Below are 18,142 nucleotides of genomic sequence, written 5' to 3'. Positions count from 1 at the left end.
ATTTCGTGTCTTATGTGTAACACTGTCCAGCTGCTGCTGCAATTAATTCTTTTTATTTTAGTTTAACCTTCAAACGATATACATACACTTTTGCACTCACAAATACAGTTTGTTTTTGTATATATGTATGTATGTTTACTCCGTGCTTCTTCGCCTTGTAACTGTAATTTTGCGTAAATTTGATTTGTTTTTGTTGTTGGTACTTACTTAAAGGAAAAGGAAATCGCTGCTTAATACTGTTCTTGTGTTCATATGTATATTCGTTTTATGTGTTTCGCTTCCAAAAGCGCTTCTTTCAAGGCATCACCCACTTTTCGGCATTTATGCGTTGACCTGTCGATATAGTTGATTTCGAACTGCCACTTATCGGTGTATGTCTGTATGCTACACAGCCAACCGAGTTTGTTGCTTTAGTCTTTTGTATATATGTGCGCACAGTTCTTGTGTATGAGTGTGTTTGGTCTTACCGTATTTTCGATTTACCGTTTCATGGTCTCCCTTGCAACTAACTAGCAATTATTGACAGCGTGTTTAGTTTATCGTTGGTTGCAACTGTTTTTTTTTTTTTGGTTCTATTTTTATTTTAGCGCCCAAATACGCGACCCGTTAATGCGGCACTGTTCACTTATGCCCGAAAATGTGGCTTAGTTTAAGAGCTCCTTAAACACACTGTTTATTGCATGAACACTTTGCACAATTGCTTCACCTTTGTTGTAGTTGCAGTAAAATCTCTGTTCAAATTGCTCTGTGAAACGCGGAATAAAGCACTGTAAACCGTTCGCTTGCCACTTCTCCGTGGTCAGCTGTTCAAACCTCCGCGTTCGCGTTCGGCATCAAACAACCGCTTCTGCAGTACGTTTCGCTGTTTTATAAACACGCATTCGCGTGTGCATTGCCGAAGTTGCTGAGAGCGTCGTCGCAGCGGGAATTAGCGTTGCTGTTGTTGTCTTTTGCTCAGCTGTGGCCAGTCTTTCAGTCAAGCGACTAATTGCTGTTGCTACTATTTATACTGTGCGCAACTTGCAACACTGACCATGGATTGGTGTTATGCATTTGTATTGAAATAATTTGCACTAAAATATACTACATTTTTATGATTAACGAGTTTCTATTGCACTATCTTGTATATATTAAGCAGATAAGTAATTTTAACCGAGTTCTGCAGATCATGAGGTTCATCTGGCAGGCAAAGATAAATAAATCTTAGACAATATATTGGTTGGCAAATATCTCCCTTCCGCCTTTTTGTCTTTTGAATTTCACGGCTATCTGGCAATACAATACATCTTTGAAAGGTCTTGATATAATCTACAAAACGACGCTATGCATGATTAGTATGGATATTGCGTTCAACAGTTATAGACATAAAGTTCACTAACGCCGAAATTCGTGCTATTTTAAAGTTTTCCTTCGTTAAAGGCAGGATGTTACTCTATCACTTCGAACTGTGGAGGAATGGTTTCGACGATTCAGAGCGGTTTAAAACGGCACCATGGATAAGCTAGCCGGCGGAAGAGCGGTGCCGACGAATACCGATCAAATCATGGAAAACATCGAGTTAGACCGGCATGTGGCATCTTGTGACATCGCCCATGAGAAGGGAGTTAGTCACAAAATCATTTTAAACCATCTGCGGATGGCTGAATACACACAAACAAAGCTTGATGTTTGGACCGAATCAACGCTTGCGATATGCTGTTGAAACGGAACGAACTCGACCCATTTTTGTAGCGGATGGCAACTGGCGACGAAAAATGGATCACATACGACAATATCAAACGAAAACGGTCGTCGTTGAAGGCCGGTTAATCGTCCCAAACAGTGGCCAAGCCGGGATTGACGGCCAGAAAGGTTTTGCTGTGAGTTTGGTGGGATTGGAAAGGAATCATCCACTATGAGCTGCTCGGCGCTTAAACGGCGCATATTTGAACTAAATCCGATCACTGTAACACTTTTTATAAAGCATGGAATAAAGAGCAAAAACGCGGAAAGGAGATATTTGAGAATTATTTAATTTTTGTTAACAAAATTCGCAAAAAGTTGCTAAGAGGGTATAATAGTTTTGTTCACATAACGGTTGTTTATAACACCTAAAATTAAACGAGTTAGATATAGTGTTATATATACCAAAGTGATACGGGTAAATTTGACCGGAAGTTTGTCTGTTCGTACGTGCAAGCGTGGCCCCCCTAAGTTTTCTGAACATATGTATCTCGTCAACTACTAAAGCTATATTAACGAAACTCTGTGGAGTCTTTTCCTTCAGGTACTTCCTTATACAGTCTAAAAATAGAGGAATCGCCCTTTTTAAAAATCGACGAAATCGTACCATAACTTTTCAAGGCCCCATAATAATAAATAAAAAAAATTACTGAAAATACATATATGTAAGTCTCTCAGAATCGGGTCAAAACTTCGCCTAGTTTCACCCGAACTTAGCCCTTTCTTACTTGTTTTTATTTCTTGTTTTCTCAGTTAGACGTCAAAAGTATTATATTTAACGTTAATTATAGTGCATATTGCAAGACTTTTTGTTAGGAAAATTGTTGAAATAATAGGTAGCTCCATTTTCTGATGAATGTATATCAAAAGAATCGATAAATTTGTCAGAAACCCTTAAGGAATCGGTTCAGTATTTATCATAGCCCCCAGGTAACTGATGACTTTCGAACTTTCGATTGAATTAATACCTTATTTGGAGGTTAGTATACAGTGAACCAACAATTTGCTGATGGACCCAATATAATTTTTAATATTGCCAAGTAATCTTTTTTTCATTATTCCTTTGATTTAAACAGGTGGGTTTCAAAATTTGAAAAAAAAAAAACAAAATTGTCTCTTATTAAATAATACAATTTCACATCGTTCCGAGGAAAATTTTATGAGATAGAAAATACCATTGTTTTCAACCTCTGAAACCCGCCTAATCCCTTAAACTAACGAATAAGCAATACATGTGTGCGGTAACTTGTGTTTACTCCCAATTTCACCTCACCTAGTGCTTTCAACACTGGTTGAAGTCTTTGCTAGAAATGCAAATGCAGCAACACATGTAATTCATCAAGAGAATCATTAACTAACAAAATAGAGTTCTATCAATGCTCTGATAAAATTATAGTGATACTTATTTTCATTAACCTTCATTGTATTATAAATCATGTAAAAAAACCGAATATAAATTTGTCTCAGATCGATATTTGGTTTACAATCGATTTCCAGTTCGATTGACATTTGAGACTATGCCTAGAAATTAAATTGGGTGTATCGAAGAAAGTGTAGTGAGCTCCTTAGTTACAAGTTCTCTAATTAATAATACTAAATCAGCATATAAAGTATTTATGAATTTAACGGTTATGGAATCTAAAGAGAATAGATTGACCAGGTTTTGTGCCAAAAACAAATTAAGAACTGCGCGTATGAGCGATCTTAGTTTAGTTAGCTATGATTTTTTATATCAAATAAATTATTTGAAGCCGCAATATGAACGAGCTTAATAAAGTAGTTTTCCGAAATAACGATTTCGATAACGAAAGCCGCTTATAACGAACAACATTTTAACAAAGAGTATCTTAAATAACGTAATTTGTTAGTACTCGGTTTAACGAAGAACGTGAAGAAGATAAATGGGGAAAGAGTTAAAAATCAAATAAAATTTACCATGATGCATTACCATGACAGTATTAAAAAACAAAATTTGAAAAAATTCAAAAGAAATGTGCAAATTGAAACAAGTAAGGAAGGGCTAAGTTCGAATGTAACCGAACATTTTATACATATATATATATTTGGCGTAGGAACCGCTTTAAGCGATTATAGCCGAATCCACCAGAGCGCGCCACTCATTCCTCCTTTTTGCTTTTTGGCGCCAACTGGAAACACCAAGTGAAGCCAGGTCACTTTGCACTTGGTCTTTCCACCGGAGTGGAGGTCGTCCTCTTCCGCGGCTTCCTCCAGCGGGTACTGCATCGAATACTTTCAGAGCTGGAGTGTTTTCTTCCATCCGTACAACATGACCTAGCCAGCGTAGCCGCTGTCTTTTTATTCGCTGAACTATGTCAATGTCGTCGTATAAATCGTACAGCTCATCGTTCCATCGTCTGCGGTATTCGCCGTTGCCAATGTTTAGAGGACCATAAATCTTGCGCAAAACCTTTCTCTCGAAAACCCCAAGAGTCGTCTCATCGGATGTTGTCATCGTCCACGCTTCAGCGCCATACATCAGGACGGGAATAATGAGCGACTTATAGAGTTTGATTTTGGTTCGTCGAGAGAGGACTTTACTTTTCAATTGCCTACTCAGTCCAAAGTAGCACCTGTTGGCAAGAGTGATTCTGCGTTGGATTTCAAGGCTGACATTGTTGGTGTTGTTAATGCTGGTTCCCAGATAAACGAAATTATCTACAACTTCAAAGTTATGACTGTCAACAGTGACGTGGGAGCCAAGACGCGAGTGCGCTGACTGTTTGTTTGATGACAGGAGATATTTCGTCTTGTCCTCATTCACCACCAGACCCATACGCTTCGCTTCTTTATCTAGTCTGGAAAACGCAGAACAAACGGCGCGGTTGTTGCTTCCGATGATATCAATATCATCGGCATACGCCAGGAGCTGTACACTCTTGTAGAAGATTGTACCCTCTCTATTTAGTTCTGCAGCTCGTATTATTTTTTCCAGCAATAGATTGAAGAAGTCGCACGATAGTGAGTCACCCTGTCTGAAGCCTCGTTTGGTATCGAACGGCTCGGAGAGGTCCTTCCCGATCCTGACGGAGCTTTTGGTGTTGCTCAACGTCAGCTTACATAGCCGTATTAGTTTTGCAGGGATACCAAATTCAGACATCGCGGCATAAAGGCAGCTCCTTTTCGTGCTATCGAAGGCAGCTTTAAAATCGATAAAAAGATAGTGGGTATCGATTCTTCTCTCTCGGGTCTTTTCCAAGATTTGGCGCATGGTGAATATCTGGTCCATTGTAGATTTTCCAGGTCTAAAGCCACACTGATAAGGTCCAATCAGTTCGTTGACGGTGGGCTTTAGTCTTTCACACAATACGCTCGACAAAACCTTATATGCGATATTGAGGAGACTTATACCACGGTAGTTGGCGCAGATTGTGGGGTCTCCCTTCTTATGGATTGGGCAGAGCACACTAAGATTCCAATCGTCAGGCATGCTTTCTTCCGACCATATTCTACAAAGAAGCTGATGCATGCACCTTATCAGTTCTTCGCCGCCGTATTTGAATAGCTCGGCCGGTAATCCATCGGCCCCCGCCGCTTTGTTGTTCTTCAAGCGGGTAATTGCTATTCGAATTTCTTCATGGTCGGGTAATGGAACATCTATTCCATCATCATCGATTGGGGAATCGGGTTCGCCATCTCCTGGTGTTGTACTTTCACTGCCATTGAGCAGGTCGGAGAAGTGTTCCCTCCATAATCCCAGTGTGCTCTGGACATCCGTTACCAGATTACCTTCTCGGTCCCTACATGATAATGCTCCGGTCTTGAAACCTTCTGTTAATCGCCTCATCTTTTCATAAAATTTTCGAGCATTACCCATGTCGGCCAGCTTTTCAAGCTTTTCATACTCACGCATTTCGGCCTCTTTCTTTTTACGTCTGCAAATGCGTCTCGCTTCCCTCTTCAGTTCTCGATATCTATCCCACCCCGAACGTGTTGTGGTCGATCGCAACGTTGCGAGGTAGGCAGTCTGTTTTCTCTCCACTGCGGAACGACAATTCTCATCGTACCAACTGGTTTTTTGGCGTTGCCGGAGACCAATTGTTTCGGCTGCAGCGGTATGCAATGAGTTTGAGATGCCGTTCCACAGCTCCCTTATATCGAGATGCTGATGAGTGCTCTCCGAGAGCAGGAGTGCAAGTCGAGTAGAAAATCGTTCGGCTGTCGGTTGTGATTGCAGCTTTTCGACGTCGAACCTTCCTTGTGTTTGTTGACGGGCGTTCTTTGCTGCACAGAGGCGAGTGCGTATCTTTGCTGCTACTAGATAATGGTCCGAGTCATTTATACGCTCGCAATTAATTGAAGAAATTTTATTTACATAACCCACAAATTTACCCATAAATTCGGCATAAAGTTGAATAGAATAACGAAAATCGTCATATATATAATATAATAGATACGAGGGCTGAGGTAATTCCTGAACCGATTTCATTCATTTTCACCAGCAAGGTACACTATATCCAAGACTATACGCTCACTTAATTTTGCTAAGATATCTCACATATTAACCCATACATACATATATGCAGAATAAATCCCACCTTATTTTTGAAAAACCTATAATTAGTATATAGGCGCTAGGGGATGTTATGACCCGACTTTCATAATTTTTGGAACACCACACTATAAGAAGAAAACATTTTCCTCTGAATTACATTAAGATTTACCCATATTTTCTGTTAAAATTTACCCTTAGACGCTGAGTTCAACATGTTCGATATCTGGGGCCTTGAAAAGTTATTGTCCATTTAGACAATTTTTTTCACAAATGAAGCCAAGATGATATACACTATTTGTGTAAAGATTTATTCCGCTATCTTCATTGTATATATTATAAAGTGAAGGAATAAGTTGGAATTCAAAATTGAGTTATAAGGAAAGTAGTCGTGGTTGTGAACCAATTTCGCCCATTTTTTGTCGGTGTTATAAGGGTGTCAAGAAAATATTATGTATATACCGAATTACCTATATATCATTGAAATCTGTCGAGAAGTTCCTGAGATATGGTTTTTGATCCATAAGTGGGTGATGCCACACCCATTTTCCATTTTGTAAAAAAGTCTGAGTGCAGCTTCCTTCTGCTATGTCTTCTGTAAAATTTAGTGTTTCTGACGTTTTTCGTTAGTGAGTTAACTCACTTTTAGCAATTTTCAACATAACCTTTGTATGGGAGGTGGGCGTGGTTATTATCCGATTTCAAATATTTTCATGGTGTGTGGTGGGATACGTAAGATAATCGACTGCAGAAAGTTTGGCTTATATAGCTTTATTGGTTTGCGAGATATATACAAATAACCGATTTCGGGACGGGCCACGCCCATTTCCCTAAAAAAAAACATCCAAATATGCCCCTCCCTAGTCAGAATTGGTCCATTTTGGAAGAATTTATTGGATTTAAATTGTTTTGTTATGATTTTTCATTTTTCAACAAATAATTAATAAAACAATGTATTAAATTGCAATTTACGGATATTTAACTCCTTTTTTAATGAAAAACATACCCCAGAATGAGTACTCGAATTAACGAAAAATTCTATATAATGAACAGGCTTGTCAATTAATGTGTTCGTTATTTCGGAAAACTACTGTACATTGGTGTTGGTTTGTGTAGAGATTTGTAGTCTCCACTACATACAACTATGGCTACTCGGTGCTAAATCGGCTGCCAATGATTGTTAGGTAAACAAAATGCTACAACTCGGTTAAATTTGTTTTGTTCGTTGCTGTTAAAAGCTAACGGACTTATCATTAGTTAACTAGTAAGCGCTGTCACTGCGCATGTGTCAGTTTAATGATTTTATGAACTCGTACTCGCTGCATGCTACACAGCAAGACGAAGTCAACGGCCAGTAGTACCAGTGAATACTCGTAAATTCGCAGCAGACGAAGACGACTACAATCGGAATATCGACGCTAACGCGCGCTGTGCCAACGCATTTTGCAAAGTGTTAAAAATTGTTATATGCATTTGCATTCATCCTAAAAGTATGCTAGGTATTTAAAAAAAAGTGCAAATTTTAGATTTTGAATTGCGAACCGCATATGCAACAGTGCGGAAACATTTCTGAATCGTAAAAACAGTTATTAACTGCGTAGGCTGAACACCTACGCGTAATACGCAAAAACATACATATTAGATAGTGAAAGTCCAAATACGACAAAAATTGGAGAGTAACGGCAAAATAAAATCAAAAAAAGTACAGTTTTCCGTATAATAACAAGTGTGAAGCATAATAATATAGGAAACTATTTGTGTTTTTTTTTTTCGAAGAAAAAAGTATCAACTTGGCTTACTCACAAAGTCATTGAGTTGGTTGGCGAGGAGTAGGCGACGAAGCGGCCTATAGTAAAAAGTGTGATTCATACAATCCTTGCTACCTGCAGGCAACGCGTAACCGCATAACCGCATTCGCGACATAAAACCACCCTCACCAATAACAACAAAAAATAAGAGTACTACCACTAAGTGTACACACAGCATAGATTTTGCAAGAACACGCTAGAGCGCACTTAGCACTCGTTCGGGAACAGCAGTTCCCCAAAACACCGTAGGTAAATACGACATCGACATAGACGACGGTGACTTCGGGGTTCGCGAAGACAAACCTCTTCGATTCAGCGAATAGTAATTACAGCTGCTTGTTTAGCGTGCGTACCATATTGGGAAAAATCGATTAGGTTTGTTGAATTTTTCAAACGCAACACGCATTAACACAGTCAAACTCAGAACTAATAATTACAACAATTATAAAGCAAATTTTCTGCGACTAAGCAAAGGCAAAATTTCATAAAAGTTAGTCTCATTGCGAATAAATGTAGTTGCGCTTTGGGTTGCTCAGACATTCGTGTATTGTTCAACAATTCGTATTGTTCAACAACGTCAACACAATTGTGGTGAACATTCAGCACAACAACAACTACAACTTGAGATCGACGTATTAGCAGATTATTGCAAGCAAGATGGGCGACGAATACAGCCCAGATGTGAGCTCCATGGAGACAAGTAAGTGCAATATAATGCAGATAAGAATCCTAGCATAAACAACCGTAATATTACGCCGTGCCATAATCATTTTAGGCTAATCTTAAACATTTAGACAGAGTCTTATGTAAATCAATAAATTACTTATTTATGATAGTTAATAGTATAGACATATTTTTAACCACTGACAGTGCAATGCTTTAAGCAGCAAATGTAATTAATTATTTATTATATTTAGAACTAGTAACATACGTAGTCTTTCATTATACAGTTGAACTTCCCTAACTCGAATTACCATAATCCACAAAAAAAACTTCGAGTAAGAGAGACATCGAGTTATAGAATTTTCAAAAAGCTGAAAATAGATTAAAACATAGTCTTACTTATTTACTTCACACAAAGTTTAAGTACATACATCAAAACTTGTGTTCCGTAATTTTGTTTGTTGCATTTTGCTATTGTTCGGCAGATGACGTCTGTATCCCATGCCTTTGTTACACGATTTGTGCAATACATAAGTGTAATATCAAATTTTTTATTCGCCTCCATACGGTATAGAGGGTCGGACTCTTTTACAATTCTGCCTCGATAGTAAAATTTTAAATTTTGTATTATGCACTGATCGAATAGTTCGATTTATGGAAGTAAATTTGTATGAAATTTTACTTCTATTGCCAATTCAAGGGTTCAAGTTATGGAAAACTTCGAGTTAAGGAAGTTAAATGTTTATGATATTTGATTTCTAAACACGATTGTCAATTCAAGATTTCGAGTGATGGAGAACTTCGCGTTAAGGAAGTTCAAGTTATGGAAGTTCAACTGTATAATTGGATTGAAGATTTGGTACACCGATAGTAGAGACATACAATTATAAAACATATCCCAATCAAAACCAATTTTATATACCTTTAGGCGATTTCTATAAAGTAACAATGGCGCTATCTATGTTTGGCATATATAAAAATTTATATAAATTGGACCAAATGATGATTACAAATCATGCTCGTATCAACCAGAAGATACACAAAAAAAGTATAATCGGCCTAGCCGTTTAGGTGGAGTTCAGTAACATACACAGGTGTAGAAGAATTTTATATATAACGATAGGCAGCAAAAGCACTTATCCAAATTCTGTTTTGTTTTCAACATATGTACACAAATCGAGAACGCTGCACCGATTATAGGGGTCTTTCAACTTTTTTAGATAATTTTTTTAGTATGTTTAGTATTTGGTTTTGTTTCAGTTTCGGCGATTTATATCTGTTGATAGCTGTGCAAGCAGTACGAATCTTAACTAAAGTATTTTTTCCATTGATTTGTTTTGATTGTGAGCTCGTGTGGCAGCTACTGGTGTAATACACATTTCATTGATATACCACAATATCTATGAAAAATATATTCCAATACGACCCTTCTGCAGAGTGCACGTTATTTCGATCAACTTAATTTTGTGGGATTTAAAGCTCGGAAAATATTCAACGAAATTGCTTTTAGATTTTTTTTTTTCGAAATAACAAAATTTATCTTAATTTTATCATAACTACATATTAATGGTACATAGCATCAAGGGATCCCAATTAAAATCATATTATTTACATTATTTCCTATAGTAATTCCAGCGATTTTGGGGTTTGCTGCCGCTGCAGCGCTCTCAGCTGTCGTGTACATTTGCGCTAAGCGAATACGAGCACGCAACCGTAAGCAGAATCAGCATGACGCATCATTTCCATTTCAGCCAACACGGCGACCGACTGCTGTGCGCTCGCCAAGTGGCCAACCACCGCACTATCTGAAGAAATCACCATCACCGACTGGCACCAAACAATTGGGCATTTTGCAACCTATGCAAGATCAGACCACCTCCCCGATTGCACCGCAAACCATGAAATACATGGAGGAAGATGAGATACAACCGACCCGACACAATCGCCAACTAATGAATGGCGAGCAAAAGCATTCTCCCACCATTGAGACACACACAACAGTTGTGGGCCAGACCCCGGTAGGTAATGGCAACAATAATGGCCACAATCACTATCATCACCATCACATGAGTGCTATGGAAGACACAGCCAAGGAGTTGACTATCGAGCAGTATGGAAAATTGGGCACAATTTACTTTAAGCTACGCTATTTAGCCGAACGCAATGCTCTGATGGTGTCGATTATACGTTGCCGTGGCTTACCATGTAAGAGTGGTGGTGGAGGCGGTTCTGGTGCCGGCACCGGTGGTGATGGTGGCGGTAACAGTAACAGCAATAAAAACGGTGCAAACGGTTCTAATGAAATACCGACTGGCTTGAATGGACGCACACAAACCGCCACCGATCCGTATGTGAAACTTCAACTTTTGCCCGATAAACAGCATAAGGTGAAGACTCGCGTTGTACGCAATACTCGCAATCCAGTATACGATGAGGATTTCACATTTTATGGGCTAAACATCAGTGATCTACAGAATATGTCTCTGCATTTTGTCATCCTTAGCTTTGATCGTTATTCTCGTGATGACGTCATCGGTGAGGTAGTCTGCCCATTATCATCCATTGAAATCGGTGACATCTCCAAAGAGGCACTCTCTATTAGCAAGGAAATACAGCCACGCAGTTTGAAGATTCGTGCCCAAGGACGTGGCGAGCTGTTGATTTCACTTTGCTGGCAACCAGCTGCTGGCCGTTTGACTGTGGTTCTATTAAAGGCCCGCAATTTACCCCGCATGGACGTGACCGGTTTAGCCGACCCATATGTTAAGATCTATTTGCTGTATAATGGACAACGCATTGCGAAGAAGAAGACACATGTCAAGAAGCGCACACTGAGTCCAGTATTCAATGAAAGTTTCGCGTTCGACATACCCGCTGCAGAGGTGAGTGCTTTTTGCGTAGACCAAAGGATTGATTGATCCAAAAATAATGTTTAATTTTAATATAAGAACTCACAAATATTGAATAAGTAGACAGGAAATACGAAATATATGAGATTTTTTATCCTTAAAGATTATATTTGAATTTTTTTCACCTTAGAATTTTCATTTGAAAATGTGAAAACCGAACCGAAAGCCACTTATAAAAGTCCAATTATTCATATTATTCCATTGTTCCAATAATCGGATCATACGTTAGGAAAGCTGGCGTCCTTGTGCGTCTTTTGTAGTATATTTCATTCATTTAAATCTAAAAAAAGTTATTCACACAAAATTGTCGAACTTTTTGATAAAAAAGTATTGTCGAGAGAAGTTCTTCTTCATTACTTTAATATGAAGAAAATCTCAGCCGAAAATCATCGCATTTTAAGGAAATTTTATGTATAATGAAAATGCTCTAATTGAGCGAACGCGCCACAAGTGGTCAGTCAACATGGGAAGCGATTTTATAAAAAAATAATCATTTGATATTTTTAGTTTTTTTCTTCTTATAAAATACCGATTCTCATTGCTTGATAGTAGTGATGGATCAATAATTTGCTGTCGTTTTCAGGGTATCGGCGCCACACTCGATGGTGTTTCACTGGAGTTGATGCTTTTAGACTGGGATCGTGTTACCAAAAATGAGGTAAGCTTCCAAACTTTTTTTTACAATCAAATTAACTGATTGAAACATTCATTCATGTTCGGCAGGTAATTGGTCGTTTGGAACTTGGCGGTCCGAACTCTGGTGGCACAGCGTTGAACCATTGGAATGAAGTGTGTAATTCACCACGAAGACAAATTGCCGAATGGCACAAGCTCAACGAGTAAGGCAACAAGAAATTGCATGCAAATAACGGAAAAATTAAGGAAAAATAGACGAAAACTATTTTCGGTTGCAAATGTTTTTCTGTTGTGGGGGCAGATTTTGTACTGGAAATAAAAAAACCTGCTAATTTTTGTTAAAGAAATGCAAAAGCAATTAGGCATATGTGCATATATAAATGCAAGCGCAAGTAAATATGTATGTATAAAGGGAAATGTGTGCAAAGTAATTTGATCAAAAAAGTAATGAAATCCATTATACCAAATGTCGAAAGCTCATTATTGCAGAACTTACATATAAAAAAAAGCTTTCGTTTATCAAAGAGCAACAGCATACTCACTTATAACTGTAATATAAGCATATAATTCAGTGTGTTATCATCGCAGAGAAATTGCATAGACACATACACACACACAATCAAATGTTGAATTAAAAAAAGAGAAACAAGAAAAATAAAAAAAATAACACACACTCATATTTTATGAAGAAAATCCCAATAAAACTAGAAGTGTGTGGATTTGTTAGCAAAAGATTTCAATTAGTAGACAAATTTAATGTAATTTTACGGTAATATGTAACGGACAATGATTATTTTTGATGCCTATATGCTTCTTATGTTTTGCAACAATCGCGACGCTGACAATTTAAATTACATAAACTATAATTGAAATGTATTTGTTTGCATATAATTTAAGTACAAATTGAACACAGCCGATTTAAAATTGTGAAAATGAAAATAAAAGCAAAAAAAAAAATAAAAATAAAATAATTATAAAAATTTTTATAATTTCAAGCTTTTTCACTGCTCAACAAGTAAAGCTTACTCTATATCTTCTGTATATAAACTAAATTTATATATTTTTTGTTTCGCAACGAAAACACCAAATTAAACTCATAATATGTAAAATATGCTTGTGTAAAATGTATAGGTATGAATATTTAGCAGGCTGTAAGAAATGAATACTCAATTAGAATGGAGACACTGAGAAGGGCGTAGATATGTTAAGGTTAAACCCAAAGTGGATGATAACAGAAATATTTTTTTTATGTAATTTGGACACATAAAACTGATTTTGTAAGACCTTAGTTGATTCAATTAACAAAAATTCAAAATTGTAAGTTTTTATATATATTTTATATATATGCATACATTTAAAACAAATATATACTTTACATACATTTTTATGTATTTCATACGCATATAAAAGAATCTCTTTATTTTTAAATTAAAAAAATTTTAAAAGCTCAAAACTTGCACAATAAATATGTAAGCATAATATGAAATCTATAGTCTTGTCAAACTGTAATGTTCCAACCGCTATACCATCAAAAGAAAGCATACAACAATATTTCAGAAATTCACATTCAAATAACAGATTTATATTTTTCTCACACACGCATGCAAACACATTTAATACATAGCTGTTTAATAGTAGTTATGCACATGCATATATACATGTATTTGAGCATGTATGTATGTATATCGATTAGTTGAAGAATGAAGCATTCGTTCCATTAATATTCATACATAATATGTACGTAGAAATAAGCTTAAAATGTAGTTTAATAGCTGTGAGTGTGCAAAACCGTAACAGATACCGAACCGTAAGCAGTACAATAAATGCTATATGTATATGTTAAATAATATCTAAACAACTCAAAGAAACCATGCGTATGTATGTGCATACCATATATACACATGTATGTATGTACGTATGCACTTGGTAGATACATATGTTTGTAAAAAGATGGATGTATGTATGTAGTTGGATAGTTGCATAACAATTCTTAATAATTCCGATGAGTTTGAATATAAATAATAATACATATATATGTATATAAAATATACAATATAATAATATAAAATTTACTAAAACAACAATAAAAACAATAAACAAAATTATCAACTAATTCGCACCAATGCAAATCAAAGAAAAACAATGATACAAATTACATTGAAGAGAATGAGTGTTAAACAAAACAAACGAAAAAAAAATAAGGAAAAACAAAAGTATTTATAAAACACAGATTTTAGCTCAATTTCTAATAAACTCTACTTTTTTATTTTTGCGAATCGAGCTTAATACAATGCAAATTTGATTCAGTTCAATTTTTAATTTAACTTTTATTTAGTTTTGCGGTTGAAGCTACAGAAACGACAGGTGGATTTATGATAAAATTTACATAGCATGTGGCAGGCTAATGAACTTTCATAAAGCTTTAGTTTTGGTTATAGTACCAAGTAAGCAAGTAGGCGACAGCATTGATCCCGACTTTGTACATACTTGAATGCTTACATATTTAAGGTAACAAATTCTGCACATCTTTGGCTTTTATGCTGTTCATGGGAAAGCACTGGCATCTTTTTTCTAAGCAATTAGAATAACAGATATTAGTGAAAAATTCGCCGATGCAATTCAAAGCTTTAAGTTCAAAAGCAATTTGAGTGACTGATGCTCTGAAAGCTCTTAACAAATCAAAGCTTATTTTCGCAAGTACAGTAATGGGTGCTTCTAAGAACGGTAAGCACCTTTAGAGAAGTTATTAAACAAGGAAAGTGAAACTAAAAAAAAATCATAATTTACAAAGCACTCATAGTTCTCCTTCTCTCAAATACTCTGTTAGATGTAAATTATAGTAAAATATTTACATTATTTAAATATATTTACATGTCCGTATTATATGCACACACACACACATGTGAATACCACAGCAAAAACGTTGCATACATCTGCAGACTATGCATATAAGTGTAGAAAACTATATACATACATATATATGTGCAAACATAAATATATATATTAATGAACTATATTTAAGCCACCTCGAAGCAACATAATTAATCAAAGAAAATAGAACTAACCAACCAAACGCATTCATTAATTGAAAACTGAAAATCCTGTATGTTACTTAGTTTAAGACTATTTACTTGTGTTTACATGCTTAGCACCACTAAATGCATACATATGTATTATATATGTATATCTATGTACACAGACACACACACACACACACACACACACACACACACACACTCATGCTCACTTCTACAGACGCAATGCATGTGCATTCAAAATAATGTGAGTTTACAATAAAAAATGGAGAATTCAGTATTGATAGCGAGAAGTTGCAGAAAACAGAAACACACAACACCTACATAAATACATATATTATATACCTAAGTAAATAAAATAATAAACTTAACAAAAACAGAATAATTTTGCCAAATATTTTTTTTCAATTTAAGCGAGTAACGGCGCATCTGGGGTTTTCATCAAATTCCTCTAAAGTTGAAAGTGACATGTATGTGTCTCTATTGGGCTGTGGAAGAGTACAAACCAATGCCCAAAATGTTTCATTAATGAACGGCATTCTATATTTTACGAAAAGTCCACAACAATAATGGAAATACAGTGGAACTTCTCTAACTCGAATCACCATAATCCACAAACAATCTTCGAGTTAGAGAGACTTTAAGTTATAGAAGTTTTCATTAAAACTTAATTTTTTCAAAAAGCTGTAAAATATATATATTTATCCACAGTTTTAGTTACATATTTACTTCGCAAAAAGTTTTATTTAAATACATTAAAACATGTATTCTGTAATTTGGTTAGTTACACTTTGCAATTGTTTGGCTCTTGACGTCTGTATCTCATGCCTTCGTTACCCGATTTATGAAATCTATAAGTGTAATATCATATTTTTTGTTCACCTCCATGCGAGGAGATAGGGAATCCTTTCATATTTTTCCTTGATAGTAAAATTTTAAATTTTGTACAATGTCCTGGTCGAATAGTTCGATTTATTGGAGGAAATTTGTATAAAATTTGAGTTCAATTGCCAATTTAAGAGGTCGAGTTATGGAGAACTTCGAGTTATAGAAGTTTGAGTTGTGAAAGTTCCAATGTACATATATGAGAACACCAAGCAAAACATGAGAGTGTTGAGAAAAGTAAGAGCTAAGTTGATGATGAAAATTGAAGTGTGGCTTCCTCTGACACGTGATCCTTTCGTCACATTTTAATCCTTTGCTACTCGTGAAATAACGATGATGGAATTTCCATACATTTCGACACACACACCACACTTGCAAGCCAATTGAAAGGAAAATGCGAGTAACTCTTTTGTACAAAGAATCGAATTAAGTTGTTTATTGTACATAAACAAGTAAGGAAGGGCTAAGTTCTTGTGCAACCGAACATTTAATACCCTTGCAATTTATTGAAGAAATTTTTTGCCATAAATTCGGCATAAAGTTTACCAGAATAACGAAAATCGTAATATATAGTATATGAGGGCTGAGGTAATTCCTGAACCGATTTCATTCGTTGTGTTTTTGAACACTTCCCAGTTACCATTTTTACACGGTTTTATTTTTTTTTTTTTCCACGGATTTTTTATTTTAATTGTATACTTTTTTGCAATAAAATCAAAATGCCATCCGTCAATACGTCACAAATCGTCGTTAATAGAATTTAATAAATTCTAAATTAGGTTTAAAATAAAAAATACAAATCTTAGATTCGAAAGCCAGTGAAAAGGTTGCAAAAATTTCAATACGTAAACAAATAAATGAAGCTGTATGAAGAAGTAAGAAAAAAGAAGCGATTAATGACGGAACTTTGAAAATTATTATTTTTTTACCATTCCCAGAATAGTTGTTGTTTGTTGCTTCTAACAGTAATATGTACATACATATAATACCAGAAAAGTCTATAACAACAACAACAGTGAAAATTCTCACTGTACGAATAGATAGAATTTCATGTAAAATTAGATCTTTTTTACACGTTTGCTATTTTTTGCACGATTTTTTTCTTAAATTGGTCCCAATAGTGAGTTTTATATAAAAATTTTATTTTTTTGGCACGGTTTTTTGTACACGAGTAATTTACTGTCCCAGTTAACCGTGCAAAAAGGAGATCAACTTTAATTAGGTATATGGTAGCTAGGAGATGTTATGACCCGATTTTAAAAATTTTTGGAACAGAGCACTATTAGAAGAAAATAATTTCCTCTGAATTACATTAAATTATCTAAGAGATATACCCATATTTTCGCTTAAAATTTACCCTCAGGCGCTGAGTTCAACATGTTCGATTTCTGGTTCCTTGAAAAGTTATAGCCCGTTTTCGACTATTTTTTCACAAATGAAGCCACTATTTATGTAAAGTTTGCTTCCGCTATTTTCATTGGTTCCTTATGTATACATTATAAAGTGAAGGAATCAGATGGAATTCAAAATTGAGTTATATGGGAAGTTGTCGTGGTTATGAACCGATTTCATCCATTTTTCACATGTGTTATCAGGGTGTCAAGAAAATATTATATACCGGATTTCACTGAAATCTGTCGAGTAGTTCCTGAGATATGGTTTTTGACCCATAAGTGGGCGATGTCATGCCAATTTTCCATTTTGCTTCCATTTGCTATTTCTTTTGTAAAATTTAGTGTTTGTGGTGTTTTTCGTTAGTGAGTTAACTCAGTTTTAGTAATTTTCAACATAGCTTTTTATGGGAGGTGGTTATTATCCGATTTTAAGTATTTTCATGGTGTGTGGTGGAATACGCAAGAGAACCGACTGCAGAAAGTTTGGTTTATATAGCTCCATTGGTTTGTGAGATATAAACAAATAACCGATTTGGGGGCAGGGCCACGCACACTTCCCCAAAAAAATCACATCCAAATA

At 35.8% G+C, this 18,142-nt stretch overlaps 2 protein-coding genes across 3 annotated transcripts in view; one reads left to right on the top strand and one right to left on the bottom strand.

Annotated features, from left to right (window-relative positions):
- The window catches only part of Gld_9 (glucose dehydrogenase [FAD, quinone]), a 43,740-nt gene extending 42,874 nt beyond the window's left edge, over positions 1–866 (bottom strand). The window contains exons 1-2 of one of the 2 annotated variants that reach the window (XM_054233876.1): positions 468–866; positions 208–384 (exon numbers count right to left, since the gene is read on the bottom strand). The gene's annotated coding sequence lies outside the window, so the exon portion shown is untranslated. The remainder of the gene's footprint in view (positions 1–207; positions 385–467) is intronic. The other variant, XM_054233878.1, reaches the window with a different exon arrangement.
- A 6,711-nt stretch (positions 867–7,577) lies between these two features.
- On the top strand, positions 7,578–15,188 carry LOC105213579 (synaptotagmin-4). The gene is made up of 4 exons (XM_011186497.3): positions 7,578–8,740; positions 10,330–11,585; positions 12,196–12,270; positions 12,336–15,188. Exons 1-4 carry the CDS (start codon positions 8,698–8,700, stop codon positions 12,453–12,455), a joined length of 1,494 nt encoding a protein of 497 aa, XP_011184799.1. The 5' UTR covers positions 7,578–8,697; the 3' UTR covers positions 12,456–15,188.
- Positions 15,189–18,142: the final 2,954 nt, after the last annotated feature.

The sequence above is a fragment of the Zeugodacus cucurbitae genome, chromosome 2 (assembly GCF_028554725.1).
Source record: "Zeugodacus cucurbitae isolate PBARC_wt_2022May chromosome 2, idZeuCucr1.2, whole genome shotgun sequence".
NCBI lineage: Eukaryota > Metazoa > Arthropoda > Insecta > Diptera > Tephritidae > Zeugodacus > Zeugodacus cucurbitae.
Note: the sequence above shows the minus strand (reverse complement) of the source record. Positions and strands in the feature narration are given on the sequence as shown.

Coding starts and splice junctions, on each gene's coding strand:
- LOC105213579 (XM_011186497.3), top strand. CDS start 8,698: ATGGGCGACGAATACAGCCCAGATGTGAGCTCCATGGAGACAA. Junction 8,741..10,329: donor TGTGAGCTCCATGGAGACAA/GTAAGTGCAATA, acceptor TATTTCCTATAG/TAATTCCAGCGATTTTGGGG. Junction 11,586..12,195: donor TCGACATACCCGCTGCAGAG/GTGAGTGCTTTT, acceptor TGTCGTTTTCAG/GGTATCGGCGCCACACTCGA.